General features: G+C 40.8%; 1 protein-coding gene across 1 annotated transcript; it reads right to left on the bottom strand.

Moving 5' to 3' along the window:
• Positions 1–3,224: 3,224 nt before the first annotated feature.
• On the bottom strand, positions 3,225–15,882 carry LOC115165667 (general receptor for phosphoinositides 1-associated scaffold protein). Its single transcript, XM_029718934.1, has 8 exons — positions 15,554–15,882; positions 13,808–13,860; positions 9,527–9,578; positions 7,460–7,562; positions 6,392–6,485; positions 5,151–5,217; positions 4,590–4,656; positions 3,225–4,237 (listed from the first exon to the last, which is right to left on the bottom strand). The coding sequence occupies exons 1-8, from the start codon at positions 15,752–15,754 to the stop codon at positions 3,705–3,707; spliced, it is 1,170 nt and encodes a 389-aa protein (XP_029574794.1). The 5' UTR covers positions 15,755–15,882; the 3' UTR covers positions 3,225–3,704.
• Between the last annotated feature and the right edge of the window lie 1,701 nt (positions 15,883–17,583).

The raw sequence follows: 17,583 nt of genomic DNA, 5'->3' as shown, positions 1-17,583 counted from the left end.
ACACATTGGTCTAAAAGTAGCACCACAACCACCACGTTGTCGTTACTGTGTCACAGACTAGCTCTTACTTCCTCTTCTGAGCATTACATTTTTATCCTGTAAAGGGCATGACGGAATCAAGTAACCACCCCAGCCACCACAACCCCTCCTCAGTCTGCCCTGATGGTTCCCCAAAGCGAAAATATTCAGACATGTTTAAACAGTAACAGTTGGCACAGCACAACTCTAGCACATCATGTGGGTTTTGCTGCTCGTAACCATTGCTCTCTCTATTCAAAGCTTGGTCCGTGGATCCAGTACAGACACTACAGACACTATACAGCTTTACAATAATCATCCAAATTGGACTAGATAAGAACTCATACACCAGTTGACAAAATGGCCGCTGTTATTCAACTGAAACTTGAGTCGCCAGGACAACAGAACAACAGTGAGTCAGGTAGATATGGGTAATAAGAGATCTCTGCTGCTGGTAAACAGGTTTAAAGCCTTCAAATGAGAAAATAGGGTTAGGTAAAATAAAAGATGCTTGATTACACTCTCTCACATAGGCCTATGCACTTTCTTTCAATGTAACTACATAGTAAGACCTATTCTTACAGCAACTCATCCATGGAACAGATCGTTTTGTGAGTAGAATTTGATTGAAGACCTAATATTATGATACAGGGACAATGGTATTGCCACTGCTCATGGTTCATGTCCTGATAGTACACCCTGGACAACCATCCATCCATTCCCCTTAGTACACAGAACTACAGCATTCTGGCTTTAAATAAGCAGCGGGTTAATATTGGGGCGATGTGCAAACATTAACAGGTCGTCTTCCCAGCAGCCCCCCATTCGAACCTCCCACTGTGTTAATTGCCTAGAGCCAACTGCATGCTCTTTGTTTTGGCTGCTTTTGCTTAAATGCCCTATTCATACATTAATTCCGTTTGGGTCGTCACTGTCCGGTCTAATTCCCTGCTCGTTATGCATTGACTGTAGTGAAAGAAAGGGTCATTCGCTCTCTAACGTGTTTAGGGCCACAAACTTGCATAATAATCCCTCACATCAGCTTTCCATTCATTCCCCCTCCCTTCGCTTCCAACAACATAGGGTCAGGGGCTGAAGTGGTCATGGCTCTGAATGTCTGAAATGTGTTTAAATGCCATCATTGCTCAGCATCCAGAGCCCCTCTTGACGCAATTGTAAATGGCTGAGCAGAGGACAAAGGGATTAGGATGCAAAAGGAGTGAGGACAGAAGAACCCCCATGACCTCATGGGTCAGCTGTGACACTGGGATGAAAGACCCTCACCCACCCTCGGCCTGGCCATCTGAGCACTCAGCACACCATGGGAATGTAGTGAGCGTGGAACCAAGAGCGCTCAGCATTTGCCTGCAAGAATTGAAAAGGAGGGCGGCCGGGTTTTGGAATGTCGGGTCATTCCTTTCTCCGCACATTCCGATGCGTTCTCCCGACAACTAACTGTGTCAGACCAAATACAACTGCCTCCTTTCTGGATTCTGCCTCTCTGACAATCACAACTTTAGAATTGGTGGAATGTTCAACCACCACAACCCCCGCCTCCACCTATCCCTCATCCCCATCCTTGAGGACATAACTCTTTGGTCCTTCAAAAAATGTTATGAAAGCACATGAAGGGGATAGATATTACAAGTATCACAAAATAAAAATCCTATTACTGCATGACTGTGATTCAAGTTTGGGGTCACTTAGAAATGTCCTTGTTTTCCATGAAAACATACATGAAATGAGTTGCAAAATGAATAGGAAATATAGTCAAGACGTTGACAAGGTTATAAGCAATGATTTTTAATTGAAATAATAATTGTGTCCTTCAAACTTTGCTTTCGTCAAAGAATCCTCCATTTGCAGCAATCACAGCCTTGCAGACCTTTGGCATTCTTTGGCATTTGTTGAGGTAATCTGAAAAGATTTCACCCCATGCTTCCTGAAGCACCTCCCATAAATTAGATTGGCTTGATGGGCACCTCTTACGTACCATACGGTCAAGCTGCTCCCACAACAGCTCAATAGGGTTGTGATCCGGTGACTGTGCTGGTCACTCCATTATAGACATAATACAAGCTGACTGCTTCTTCCCTAAATAGTTCTTGCATAGTTTAGAGATGTGCTTTGGGTCATTGTCCTGTTGTAGGAAATTGGCTCCAATTAAGCGCCGTCCACAGGGTATGGCATGGCGTTGCAAAATGGAGTGATTGCCTTCCTTCAAGATCCGTTTTACCCTGTACAAATATCCCACTTCACCATCAAAGCACCCACAGACCATCACATTGCCTCCACCATGCTTGACAGATGGCGTCAAGCACTCCTCCAGCATCTTTTAATTTTTTCTGCGTCTCACGAATGTCCTTCTTTGTGATCCGAACACCTCGAACTTAGATTTGTCTGTCCATAACACTTTTTTCCAATCTTCCTCTGTCCAGTGTCTGTGTTCTTTTGCCCATCTTAATCTTTTTTTTATTGGCCAGTCTGAGATATTGCTTTTTCTTTGCAACTCTGCGCTGTTCTGTAAAGGGAGTAGTACACAGCGTTGTACGAGATCTTCAATGGAAGAGCCTTCATTTTTCAGAACAAGAATAGACTGATGCTTTTCAGAAGAAAGGTCTTTGTTTCTGGCCATTTTGAGCCTGTAATCAAACCCACAAATGCTGATGCTCCAGATACTCAACTAGTCTAAAGAAGGCCAGTTTTAATGCTTCTTTAATTAGAACAACATTTTTCAGCTGTGCTAACAATTGCAAAAGGGTTTTATAATGATCAATTAGCCTTTTAAAATGAACTTAGATTAGCTAACACAACGTGCCATTGGAACACAGGAGTGATGGTTGCTGATAATGGGCCCCTGTACGCCTATGTAGCTATTCCATTAAAAAAAAAGAAAAGAAAATCAGCCCATGTCAAGCTACAATAGCCATTTAGAACAGTGTCTACACTGTATTTCTGATCAATGATGTTATTTTAAATTGACCAAAAAAAATGGGTTCTTTCAAAAACAAGGACATTTCTAAGTGACCCCAAACTTTTGAACGGTAGTGTATGTGTGATATAACTATATAATGCCTTCACGGTTGAGAGTGATAGATCAACTGCAACTTCTTAGAACAGCTGTGGAGAAGACAGTCAATGTACTCCAAGGAACAAAGTATTCATTATTATATGCCCAAAATAAAAAATAAATCAAGCAAGGCTAATCAAAATGCCACACATTTATTTGCAGATATTTTTGGCAAGAAAACACCAGATAAAACTGGTACAAAAACAGTAACAAATGTCTCTTACAAAAAAATCCCATGTGAAGATATGGGGCATTTATTTTCAACTGTCATGATGACAAAACTAAATTAAAACACAAAAACGAAATCCTTCATTCTGTACATAGGTCAAACTAATCAAAAATAAATAAATAACTTATGAACTATGGAAACAGTAACCAAGGTACAGTATGAACAGGTGTCTCCTCAAATTGGAGTGTGCTTCAGAACTCAAAGGACCATTGGTTCCGCTGGGTCAAATGTGTAGTCATCTGAACAAGTACAAAGATATTTCTGGACAGACATTTGGTCTCTGTGGCACTAGTTGAAATCTTTGGTTGTTAAGGTTGAGTCAGAGGCAATATTAAGTCTTTGGGTCAAAAAGAGTCTAGTTCTTCGGGTGTTTAGTCCGTTTAGTTCTCAGAGCTTGCTTTCCTCCTCCTCCATGCCTCTGTTCAGTCCAGGGATGAACTTAAGGAGGTGTCGGCGGAAGCTCTTCTGTTTGGGTTTCCTCTGTAGCGAGCTGAACCCTCCCGATTGTGCCTTCTCCCCTGGTGCTGATGAAGAGTTATTGTTGGAAGCCCTCAGGTAGCTGCGTGTGCTGGAGCTGCGGGTCAGGTGGGTCTTGGCTGAGGTGAAGAGCTCACTGGCGGGGCGGATCAGTCTCTGCTTACCCTGTGGAGGCTTCTCCTGTTCTGGTTTCTGTTTGTATTTCTCTGTGCTGCTGGTGAGGTCACCATTGGCATCGTTGAGGTGGTCGCCCTGCCTCTGGTACAGACAGGTCTGGTAGAGTGGGTCCTCCTCCATGGTGGCACTCAGGTGGCTGGCGCTGCTGCTGGTGCTGCCGGTGCAGCGGAGAGCACGCAGGGCGGCCGGGCTCGGGGTGCCCAGACTACCGTACACCCCTGCAGACTCCAGGGACTCATAGATAGCAGCATCACTCATCACTATACCTAGAGGACACAGGGACAGAGTGTTACAATGGACATCACTGGTTTAGCATACATCTTAAATTGACTTTAAATTAATTTACCTGAGATCATATTACCTCAATTACCTCGACTAACCGGTGCCCCCGCACATTTACTCTAAGTGTACCCCCTGTATATAGCCTTGCTATTGTTATTTTACTGCTGCTCTTTTAACTACTTGTTCCTTTTATTTCTTATTCATATTTTTTAAACCGCATTGTTGGTTAGGGACTTGTAAGTAAGCATTTCACTGTAAGGTCTACACCTGTTGTATTCGGCGCATGTGACTAATAAAATGTGATTTGATATACATCAACATAAATGAATGACTTACCATGAACCAGCCTCTGCTCTTGCGTCATCAAAGATCTGTATTCATCCCATTTCTCATGTAGGGTTTGCTGATGAAAGAAAATGCATACAAATTAGAAAAGGTGATTTGTGTGATTTCAATTTGTAGCCCTGATGGAGGCGCTTGGGGACAGCAGCCGTCATCTTGAGGAAAGCCACTTATCTTCACACATTAAGTGTCCTTTTTACCAGCCAAGTGTAAAGTAAGAATATAACTGTGTCTACTCTCATTCACCGTGTTCACACAGCATTATGTAAGCGCATTGCAGCCGTTAGTCATGAAACAGGTGGGAGAAGAGGGAAAAACAGGTGGTAAAGGGATTAGTCTGGTGAGAGTACTGCACTTTCTGTCTGCTGGCTATTGGCTTTTCACTACACTGTCAGTCTGATCCCAGTGACACACTTGCCTGGTCCCAGATCTGTTTGTGCTGTATACTCAACTCCTATGGTTGTTGTCACACACACACCACACTGGATAACCATTTCTGTTGAAGGAAGCAGAACCACAGGTTTGCTACAGAGGGGAATAGGAAGAGATGTTCACCTTTAGATACTGAAGCCTGGTCTCCAGTTCTGCTTTTCGAATGGAGTCGCTGTACACTGTTTCCAGCCTAAGGAAAGACACGGCAATGTTGTTCATTCAGACACAGGAAGGCCAGAGAGCCACAAAAAAGGATAGTAAGGATTCACAGCATACTCTGGACCCAATTAAGAACAGAGAGGAACTTCTGAAGTAGCTGTGAAAAGGCTCTTTTTATAGGAGACCCTAACATGCTAGTCTAGGCTCAACAGTTTACAAGTAGGGGAGAAAGCTTCAGAAGGTATCACGTTTCAAGACACCCACTCGACTTTGGCAACTGGTGCACCTCTAGGGGGTTTCTTGTTTTTACTGGGTTGAAACAAGCTCTCTGTTAATAGTTCAGTAGGCCTATATGTTTACTAGAGGCAAGAATAATTAGATGAAATCTATAATAAGACAAGAGGCATGCACTGGGCCTTTTGTGTGGTTAACTTCACTCTTATAGAGTTGACTTCTGAGTTTATAAATGGGGCCCCGATTCTAATAGGACTTTCATCTTTTACAAGCAGACAAAGAGAGCAAGAGTATGGTTCCAATTTAACACTGAGAAAGTTAATTCTGCATATTAAAAAAGGGTAATGACTTGCTTCTAGGCAACTTTGGTGTGCAAACAAATTGTTTAGAGTACATCCATGGCACATTGATTGTATGGTAGCTATTTAAAGGAGTTCAGAGGTGTTGGGTTAAATGTGGAAGACACATTTCAGTTGAATGCATTCAGTTGTACAACTGACTAGGTATCCACCTTTCCCTTTAGATAGGGCAGCTGCAAAGTCAAAATTGGCTATATTATAAAAATGAATGGTCTTGATTTAGGGTTTGGCATTAAGGTTAGCAGTGTGGTTAAGCTTGGGTTTAAAAATCAGATTTTATGACTGTGGCTATTCCAGCTAGTGACCACTGCAGAGCTGGCTTCAGAACAAGATTCATGACGAAAAACACAAACCTGCTTCTCAGTCGATAGATAATGACTCTATTATCAATTGTGTGATTTTGTACTTTGGACCGCAACATTGCTCAACCAAGAAGATCAAAGATGTATCAGTATCAAAACGACACTAAAAAGTATTGAAAAATGGTCATAGAACACAAGGAACTCTTTATAGACCGATCTGAATAAGGTCAATACAAAAAGTGGAGCAATTAAGTTGTTACCGTCGACAACCAGTCCAGTTCTCTTTCCCATTGAACTCTCATCTGCTTACCTAATGGAGTTCCCAGAAGCCCTGATTAGCTGAACAATCTCCTTGTGTAGATATCCATCCACGGTGGTCTCGTTCACACTAGCGATGGTGTCCCCTGTGCACACAAACAACATGCATGTTAAGAAAAACAGACCCAGTTAATTCCAGTGTGGTTTTATCATAGCTGTGGTCTACTGAGACTGGTTTGATCCCGCTAGTGTCTGTGGTTTATGGAGCAGCTCATGTGTGATACAGACACTGTTTCTAGCCTAAACCCTGGCTGTGAGGTCACGGCAGGCCACTGCTGTTGTTAACCACTTTTCCTAATTTCAAGACGGCCTGAAAAATATTATTCAAGCATGTGTGTGTTACTTTATCCGTTATTGTTAAAGTATTGCAAGTTTATTAGATTGTTTGTTATTAGTTTCAGATGGGTAGAGAAGTCTGTCTAGGTCTGGTTTCATTTGGCCCTGCCTCTAGTGCTCCTTCTCTCTCCGAGATGAATAATACTCTAGTATCCGGTTTAGAGAAATTAAAATGTGAGAATATACAATTCCTTCTTTCACTATTGTTTCTGATATAATGGGCAATACATTCTTTTTTTTCTTTTTTTTTTAAAGATTGGCAAAGGCCAATTCTGTCTGAGGTATTTTTGAGAAATAATGTTTCAGACTGAAGAGGAAATAGAGAAATTGATGAAATACAAAAAGAGATAAAAATAGACATGGCCAAGTCATTGTATGCATTTGAGTTATTGTATCTGGCAAGGCGGCAACGGAGACAAGGGAGTTGACCTGCATGATGTTTGCTGAAATAATCTCTCCCTATAGTGTTTGACTGGAAAATGAGTAGGCACATTTTTTGTTTGTATTTGAACATCCCTAAACAGCCGACTGAAACTCATTTGTTCACGTGTTTACTTAGGGACGACTACCATCCTGGCAGGCAAACAAGAAAGGGACAAGACTGTATCAAAACCACCTGTCCTTTATTCTTCCCCTATTTTCAGTAAAGGCAGGTCATGCATGTGTCAAATGCACTTAACTGTTATAAAGTCCCTGATGACCTGGGGTTTTCAGTTCCACTTACCGACTTTGAGTCCGGCTTGTTGGGCGGGGCTGTCGTCGTGAACCTTGCACACAAATGTGCACATCTCCACAGAGTTCTGGTCCTGGTGGTGCAGCCCATATGTCTGGAAAAAGGAAATGAGGAGAATGAGTTACAATTATTATTACATCTCCCACGTCAAATAAATATATTCTTAGGAACAATTAGGTGCAAGACATGGGAGAAAATATGTTAACAATTATCAGAAACATTGCATTGTGTTCAAAATCATTGGTAATTTCCCATCACAAACGCTTAGTAATTCTCTTTACATACAGTATGCCTGAGGTCGATACCTGAAGTGCTAGGCCTTGCTACTTAACAGACAAAGGCATTTGAAACTTCGAAGACAGACCCATTTGCGTGGTTAATCAAAAACGAATACAGCCCTCTATCATAGTCCATCATAAAAAAGATGTTAAAAGCAGTCTCTTCATGAGCAAGGACCTTTATCAACTAATTTGGTTAGAACAAATCAGACAAATTCTCTTATGGTTTACCAGTGACATTAAAAACCATTCCCTGTCCTCATACTGCAGAGAGATAAAAAGGTAAACCAGCACTACTGGGACCAAAACTGACACGCAAACATTTTCCACACCATCACCATTTTGTTGACGATCTTCCTTAGATTGATTCACATGACAGTTTCTGTCTTGGAGGCAAATATGACAAACAACCACAGCCAGACTTCCCCTTAAGTTGTCTTGTCAAGTGAATCATTTCAACATTCCACTGCTGTCTGACGGAGTGTTATCCTGAGGTGACGTTTAAACTCAGAGCTTTCACGGACTTGCTTGTCAGCTGAAACAATAGGTGACAGTGACAAAATGACGGCAATTCCACAGACAGTAAATCATGTCAAATGCCAAGGGCATTGAAATATTTGATATTGATCTATACACTTTGTTCTGTTGGAATTTAGAATTCCCAAATGAATGCTTACGAGCCTCCCTTCCTTCCCAGACCCAGGGACCTTCCACAGAAACCAAACATGCAAATGACCCTAGAGATGCAAATCCCAATCCAACTATACATTTACATAGTTGATACTGACATTATCCCCACTGCACTCAAAGCTAAAGGAATGGGAGAACTGGTGACTGCCTGGTGAAGTCCAGCGACATGATGGAAAAAGCACAGGATCCTAAAGCCATCCAGCTCTCCTGTCTCTGACCACACTTCCTTAAGGACAGGGCCAAGCAGAAAAGGAGGGACCTCCATCCCAACACTAAATATAAGCAGTACTATGGAAATGATCATTTTCATGGCCCTTACATTGGCCGGCATCCTCTCTAGAGAGATAAGGCTGTCTGACAACAAGTGGTGCATTCTGAAGAAGCGCTGCGGGGACAGAGAGGAGGGAGCTCTAACAGATAAAGAAGGCAGAAATCTGACTGTTTACAGTGTCCGAGGGATCGGACTATAGTAGACTGTCTGACACGACACGCAGCAGTGAGAAGATTTTACAAAACGCCGATTCGAAAAAGGACCCAAATGAAAAAAAGCGAGAAAAAAAATCAATAATACGCACACTCTCATATCAAGTCCCGAGTGGTGCAGTGGTCTAAGGCACTGCATCTCAGTGGTAGAGGCATCCCTACAGACACACTGGTTCGAATCCAGGCTGTATCACAACCAGACGTGATCGGGAGTCTCATAGGGCGGCGCACAATTGGCCCAGCGTCGTCCGGGTTTGGCCGTTATTGTAAATAAGAATTTGTTCTTAACCGACTTGCCTAGTTAAATTAAGGCTAAATAAAAAGTCATGGGATACATCAGAGCCTTATACAGCGAGTCTGAGGCTCACGGATACATTTCTCCCTGTATTTGACAGATATGATGGTGACCTTTGACGCTTTCAACAGATGCACACACTCCACTCAATCTTATTTGATTTATGGGGTGAAATCATCCACATGGTTGTAGAGAACAAATCTCATCAGCGTTAATGTGAACATGAGAGAGAAGGAAAATCCTGTTAAATGACGCTCAGAAATCCAGAAATCCCCCGTACCATACCACCTCCCACGTCTATTATCCTCTTACCTGAATCTCAAAGCCAAACGTCTCCTCATCCTTCTTCTCCAGGATAACTTCTCTAAAACACAAAATAAAAATGTGGATATGATTAAATGAGTTTGAAATTCATTTACTTGCAGTATTGAGCCACTTGTGACTGGCGACATCACCACCTGGTGCAAATAAGCATTCACACGTCCGAGTGAATACTTCGTAGAAGCACCTTTGGCAGAAATTACAGCTTTCTGGGTAAGTCTTTAAGAGCTTTCCACACCTGGAATGTGCAACATTTACACATTATTCTTTCCAAAATTCTTCAAACTCCATCAAATTAGTTGTTGATCATTGCTAGACTACCATTTTCAGGTCTTGCCAGAGATTTAAGTCAAAACTAACTTGGCCACTCAAGAAACTTTACTGTCTTCTTGGTCAGCAACGCCAGCGTATATTTGGCCTTGTGTTTTAGGCTATTGTCCTGCTGAAAGCAGACTGAACCAGGTTTTCCTCTAGGATTTTACCTTTCCTTAGCTCCATACTGTTTATTTTTTATCCTGAAAAACTTCCCAGTCCTCATCGATTACAAGCATACCCATAACATGATGCAGCTACCACTAGGCTTGAAAATATGGAGAGAGTTACTCAGTAATGTGTTATGTTTGGGGCAAATCCAATACAACACTTTGTATTAATTGCTGTATTACTTTAGTGCGGTGTTGCAAACAGGATACACGTTTTGGAATATTTTTATTCTCTAAAAGCTTTTTCTTTCTTTGCATATATATATATATATATATATATATATATATATATATATATATAAAAAATATTTGACCTTAATATAATACATAAATAAAATCTATTTAGTCTCAAATAAATAATGAAACATGTTCAATTTGGTTTAAATAATGCAAAAACAGTGTTGGAGAAGAAAGTAAAAGTGTAATATGTGCCATGTAAAGAAGCTAATGTTTAAGTTCCTTGCTCAGACCATATGAAAGCTGGTGGTTCCTTTTAACATGAGTCTTCAATATTCCCAGTTAAGAAGTTATAATAGGACTATTTCTCTCTATACCATTTGTATTTCATTTACCTTTGACTATTGGATGTTCTTATAGGCACTATAGTATTACCAGCCTAATCTTGGGAGTTGATAGGCTTGAAGTCATAAACAGCGCTGTGCTTCAAGCATTGCGAAGAGCTGCTGGCAAACGCAGGAAAGTGCTGTTTGAATGAATGCTTACGAGCCTGCTGCTGCCTACCACCGCTCAGTCAGACTGCTCTATCAAATCATAGACTTAATTATAATATAATAAACACAAAAATACGAGCCTTAGGTCGTTACTATGGTCAAATCCGGAAACTATCATTTCGAAAACAAAACGTTTATTCTTTCAGTGAAATACGGAACCGTTCTGTATTTTATCTAACCGATGGCGTCCCTAAGTCTAAATATTGCTGTTACATTGCACAACCGTCAATGTTATGTCATAATTATGTACAATTACGGTCTTTGTTAGGAAGAAATGGTCTTCACACAGTTCGCAACAAGTCAGGCGGCCCAAACTGCTGCATATACCCTGACTCTGCTTGCACAGAACGCAAGAGAAGTGACACAATTTCCCTAGTTAATATTGCCTGCTAACATGATTTAAAAAAAAACGAAATATGCAGGTTTAAAAAAATATACTTGTGTAATGATTTTAAGAAAGGCGTCGATGTTTATGGTTAGGTACATTGATGCAACGACAGTGCTTTTTTCGCGAATGCGCTTGTCAAATCATCACCCGTTTGGCGAAGTAGGCTGTGATTCGATGATAAATTAACAGGCACCGCATTGATTATATGCAACGCAGGACAAGCTAGTTAAACTAGTAATATCAACCATGTGTAGTTAACTAGCGATTATGTTAAGATTCAGTTTTTTTATAAGATAAGTTTAATGCTAGCTAGCAACTTACCTTGGCTCCTTGCTGCACTCGCGTAACAGGTGGTCAGCCTGCCACGCAGTCTGCTCGTGGAGTGCAATGTAATCGGCCATAATCGGTGTCCAAAAATGCTGATTACCGATTGTTATGAAAACGTGAAATCGGCCCTAAATAAAATCGGCCGACCTCGAGTTAGTATTGTGGAGTAACTACAATGTTGCGGATCCATCCTCAGCTCCAATTACAGCCATTAAACTCTGTTTTAAAGTCACCATTGGCCTCATAGTGAAATCCCTGAGCGGTTTCCTTCCTTTCCGGAAACTGAGTTAGGAAGGACCCCTGTATCATTGTAGCGACTGGGTGTATTGATACCCCATCCAAAGTGTAATTAATAACTTCACCATGCTCAAAGGGATATTCAATGTCTGCTTTTTCATCTACCAATAGGTTCCCTTCTTTGCAAGGCATTGAAAAACATCCCTGTTTTTTTGTGGTTGAAACTGTGCTTGTAATTCACTACTTGACTGAGGGACCTTACAGATAATTGTATGTGTGGGGTGCAGAGATGAGGTACTCATTAAAAAATCATGTTAAACACTATTATTGCACATAGAGAGTCCATGCAACTTATTATGTGACTTGTTAAGCACATTTTTGCTCTTGAACTTATTTAGACTTGCCATAACAGAGGGGTTAAATACTTATTGACTCAAGACATTTCAGCTTGTCATTTTTAATGAATGTGTTAATTTCAAAAACATAATTCCACTTTGACAGGATGGGATATTGTGTGTAGGCCAGTGACAAAAATATCTAAATTTAATCCATTTTACATTCAGGCTGTAACAACTAAATGTGGAGAAAAGAAATCAAGGGATGTGAATACTTTCTGAAGGCACTGTAGCTCATTCTCATCAAAAATGTTATACGATGAAATAGTATCTATGGAGAGCACTCCATTGCACTCTGGCTATCTCCAGATAATACATTTCCAGGTTATCTACTCTAGAATTGTTTTCTCTGCAAAAACTGCATGGCTGATGGACATCATGATACCTAGCTGTGTAATACACTCACAGTTAAACTGAACTCTAAAATGGTAAATGTTTTAAGCAAAAACAAACCAGTATTGAAACAGTGAAAAGGTTGTTTTCATTTAGGCAGGGATGATAAAATCTTAAAGTTAACAAATCTAAATTGCATTACAAACCATCCAAAGTACACTACTATGAAAATAACTAGTCCTGCTACAGTAACAGGACATAGATCTAAATTACATGACAAGATACTTCTGTTGCCCAAAACATGACAAGCACTCTTTTGTTTCTAAAAACCTCTTTGCGTCATGAAAGGTCACATGTCCAAAGGTCTAACTGGGCAGTGGTCTGCAGTGTGCCCTCTACATCAAAACAGCATCAATAAATTACATAAAAATGCATAATACATTAGAATGTCAAATAGTAGGATCCGTAGATAACCGTCCAGTCCCTCAGAATCTCCCCCAGAGCTGAATCACGTTCTGTGCATGCGATTGTCACACAAATGATGGTCAATCGTAAATGATCATTATACAAGTTACCGGTGAAATGACCGTGCAGCATCTGCATGCCAACCATTGATCTCAGTTTCATGGGGATACGCGTTTAGATCTTGAGTTATACAGTGTTGTTTCAAGTATCCTTATGAGTTATGTACAGTGAAATAATTTTAGAGCGGATGTTAAAACTGTATAATACCTGTGTTTAGTTTCAATAAAAAAAAGCATATTTTTCCTAGTGGCGCATGCTGTTGAGTTTTGGCTACGAGAAAAAAAATGCAATCATTCGCACAATCAACCTAAAATCTCATCAGAAATTAGGTGGTGTTTTGTCTTACAATAACATTATACTTTGCCATTATATTTGGTTCTGTTATGTGGAATACTATCATTATGTGATCTTGCAGACATTCATCTTTGATCTAACTTTATCAAACGAGCCTGTTCTCTGAGCAGCCTAACAAGTAGAGCAGAGACTGTGCCTAAAGTACAGAAGTTTCAGACCTTTCGCTGTCGGGAAGAGGGGTCCAGAGAAGTCGCTCCGTAAATAGTAATAACCGCAAATACAAAAGGTTGCTGTAATGCTGAATTTCTGTAACTCACTCCATTTAATTCTCCCAAAAGCTGAACCCAGAGGCCTACTCAAATTTCTCTGAAAGCAGCCCACTGTAATTTTGCTAACACGCACCATTTGAGTCTGTTGTGAATGAAAGGGTTTACGAATGCTGTTCTGGCATTCTGTGTACGACATATGCTTCCCTCCACCACAGTCAAGAGTGAGAAGTGACAGAAAGGCAGATGTGTCCTGTAACTGATGCCAGGGGGAGAGATGACTGTTTGGCTTACCTCCGTGGCTCTGTGGTCTGAGTCAGGGGAGTCCTCTTCTGCAGCCCACCATTCTGTGACGAGAAAACATGACGGACATGAAATAACAACCAAAGACAGGTGTTTAAAGGTTCAAACAGAAATCACAATGCACGCAAAGGGGATTTTCTTCCTACCTACGTAGGCCAGGTTTGCAGGACACACCTCAAACTCTCGCTTGGGTGTGTTGTCCACCAAGTCCTCCTGAGGCATGTTGTGTGTGTTTGGTGTCTATGTTTGTGTTTAAGCTACTGAGCCAAAACACGGGTAAGAAACCATTACAGATAGAAACCAGTATGTCTGTGTCTGACTGTCTGCTCTCGGTTGACCCTATTTACTGTCATAAGTCACAGGAGACGTTTTGGACATCTATATTTAATTATCTACATCGGAGTGCACTGACTTGTGATGCCCAGACTGCTGATCAAACCAAACTGTGTGTCTCTCGGTTTTTTCTGATAATGATAATAAAATCTCCCCATTTCTACAGGTTACAATCAGAATGTAGACAAACAAGACGTGTGTATGGATTGGAGCCTTGGGCCTCTTGCCACAATCCCTGCATTGAGGGAAACCCCAAACCAAATTGGGACTTTGGGAGACCCACCCAACCTACACTTTACCTAGTGTAAACTACAAGTATCTCTTACACTACATCACTTACCGTATTTAGTCTACACTACAATCAATTCACCTCTGTTCTACCTCAATTATTTTAAATGTGGCCCCTATGAAAGGGCGCTTTGTGTCACTGCCTCAAGTAACATTTTTTTTAATATATATTTACACTGCCAGAATTGTCCTAGGCCCCTCAATGACTTCATTTATTCCCAAGTACCCAGGGAGAGACCCGTGGGGGTGGTAGGAGCAGAGCAGGGTCCCCTGCACAATGCCCTGTTGTGGTACTAGGCTCCAGATGATGATGTGAGATGTACGAAGGAGGCCTCCACATAACTCTGGCTGGCTTCCTAAGACAGTACAGTAACACTACAGAACTGGGCCAACCAATGTCACACACCTTTCCCATAATAACAGTTTTACCAGTCTACATCACAGTACATTCTCAGATTATGATGATGCTTGGCCATGTTAATTCACTAGTAAAGCCAGCACTGTTCCTTGTGAAGCAATGTTCAGACACAGTACATTATGTTTGCCTGCCTAGAAATACTCATTTGGTGCAAAACGAATTTCTCAATGCAGAGACATTATGAAATGGTTGGATTGCACTGAATCAAGAGGGAGTCAGGAGTGTGGCACTCAAAGAGTAACGTGTGGGTGGTCCTGTGGTCAGGAAGGGGCAAGCTTTAGCACGTGACAAGTGGACACCATGTGTTTTTGCTTCAGTGTGTGTCAACATTTATACAAAGTTTATATCAAAATGGGGAACAGACGCTTGGTGTGCACAACAGGGCATCCATGTCGGGCTCTGACAAAAGGTCACAAATATTCACACTGCTGTTTCTAATTAAATAAAATGTCGTCACAGATAGGCTAATGTCTCCACTCATAATGAACAACCGACATCAATGTATGTGCTCGTGTGAGAAGCCACAAGGAAATCCATATTCAAATATTGAGCGTATCCGCTGGCCTCTGTACCTTACGGGCAAGTGGCACTGTATTTGGCTAACTGAAATGATGTGCTTTCATTGATGTCTATTATGCTAGACTACTTGATTGAAGGAGCTAGTGAAAGTTAGTGATCAAGTTAAACAGGATACACACCTTTCTGAAGTTCCTTGGCAACGTTCCACCAGAGTATGCCAAAGTCTTGTAATTATACACTTCCGAATTAGTTGGTAAATCCATAGTTTTACAACTGTCTGACTTTGAGGACGGAAAGTAAATATCGTCCTGGCTCGAAAGTCTACTAGATGGATCACTGGAGTTTACTTTTTTAAGCTTTCGTAGCGTCATATTCTTCATATTATGAGCGCTTCCGATCAAGAAAGTACAAAAAGAAACCAACAAATTCTGAGTGAAACGTCTATCGCAGCAAACAACACTGATGCTTCTGTCTGGACAGCGTGCACAACTTGGCAATAAGAGCGAGGACGCGGGAGGCGTGCCCTGTGATGCACGCGACACAATTGGATGGCAAGTCGTTTAGTGTTTTCTTTTGTTTGTCGATCGGCACTTCGCGCACGTAGGCAATAACGAATGTGCCAAGAAATGAGCATTTTTAGATAATTTTGGGATAAAATGTGGGTTCTTTCGTTTTGCTAGCCAGAGCTGTGTTATTATGGTAAATGTTATTCTGCTAAATGGTTCAACTGCTAGAGAAGTGTGTAAAACGTTTCACACGCCTGAGAAAAGCCGTTGCCTATAAAGCCTACGTTCAAGTCTAAACAATAAGCCTACGTTTATGAAAGAAAATTGTCTCGGTTTAAGATAAATATAGCCTAACATAGACTACAGCTGTTTTAAATTATAAAAAGTTATCAGATAAGTTGAACAACATTGGTCGGTGGCCTAGATATTTAGTCATTGCAAGAAGAGCAGTATTGGGGAGTAGTGAACTACATGTAGTTCAACTAGTAAGTAAACTACATTTAGCAATAGCTTGGTGGTAGTTGAACTAAATTAAAATCTAGGTAGTGTTTTCAGTAGTTCATTATAATTATTTTGCCATATAGCGGTGTAGCTAACTAGTGGAACTACAAACTACTTTTTTTGCTAAAATAAAATATGGGTGAAGTAGAAAATGTCCTTTATTTTCCAGGATCATACCTGCACAATTCTCACCTGAAACATAGTTGTGTTTAATAGGCTAAATTACACATTGTTGTTACCATATTACCCCAAAGTGCAATTTGGAGTCATTGACATTTCAGATTTACATATTAACATTTTTCATGAAGTAGTTTTTTCAAAGTTACTTTAGTTACGTAAACAATATTTTAGTGTAGCATAACTTATTTCAATGTAAAAATATTGGTAGCTTGGTAAACTTTTTTTCAGAGTAGCTTCCCCAACACTGAAGACACAATAACAATTGCTTCTAATGATCCATCTGTGAATGTACCAAAGTATAAGATCATGGGGCCCAGCCAATGAGATTGGCACAGAGCAGACTGCTAAAACTGAACAAGTGGCACCCCCTGTGATCTTGTATGTGTAATATATTTGGTGAGACTGAAGAGAATTGGTGAGACCACAATACAGTACCTTTATTTCTGTAGTAGGGGAGAATGTGGTAATTTGAGCAATGTTTTTACATTCAGCATTACTCTGTCAAGGGATATATACACTGAACAAAAATGCAACAACTTTACTGAGTTACAGTTCATATAAGGCAATCAGTCATTTGAAATATATTCATTAGGCCCTAATCTATGGATTTCACATGACTGGGAATACAGATATGCAAAAGATAGGGGTGTGGAGCAGAAAACCAGTCAGTATCTGGTGTGACCACCATTTGCCTCATGCAGCACGACACATCTCCTTCACATAGAGTTGATCAGGCTGTTGATTGTGGCCTGTGGAATATTGTCCCACTTCTCTTCAATGGCTGTGCAAAGTTGCTGGATATTGGTTGGAACTGGAACACGCTGTGGTTCACATCGATCCAGAGCATCCTAAACATTTTTTTAATTTTTTATTTCACCTTTATTTAACCAGGTAGGCCAGTTGAGAACAAGTTCTCATTTACAACTGCGACCTGGCCATGATAAATCAAAGCAGTGCAACACAAACAACACAGAGTTACACATGGGATAAACAAACGTACAGTCAATAACACACATACAGCG

The sequence above is a fragment of the Salmo trutta genome, chromosome 28 (genome assembly GCF_901001165.1).
Source record: "Salmo trutta chromosome 28, fSalTru1.1, whole genome shotgun sequence".
In the NCBI taxonomy this organism is placed as follows: Eukaryota; Metazoa; Chordata; class Actinopteri; order Salmoniformes; family Salmonidae; genus Salmo; species Salmo trutta.
This window is presented reverse-complemented; position numbering and strand designations above follow the sequence as displayed.

Bases quoted from the DNA above. Each gene is read 5' to 3' on its own strand.
- LOC115165667 (XM_029718934.1), bottom strand. From the start codon at position 15,754: ATGAAGAATATGACGCTACGAAAGCTTAAAAAAGTAAACTCCAGTGAT. The intron at 13,861-15,553 runs GTGTGTATCCTG...TTCTCGTCACAG, and splicing joins TGCCAAGGAACTTCAGAAAG to AATGGTGGGCTGCAGAAGAG. The intron at 4,238-4,589 runs GTAAGTCATTCA...TGTGTCCTCTAG, and splicing joins AGAGCAGAGGCTGGTTCATG to GTATAGTGATGAGTGATGCT.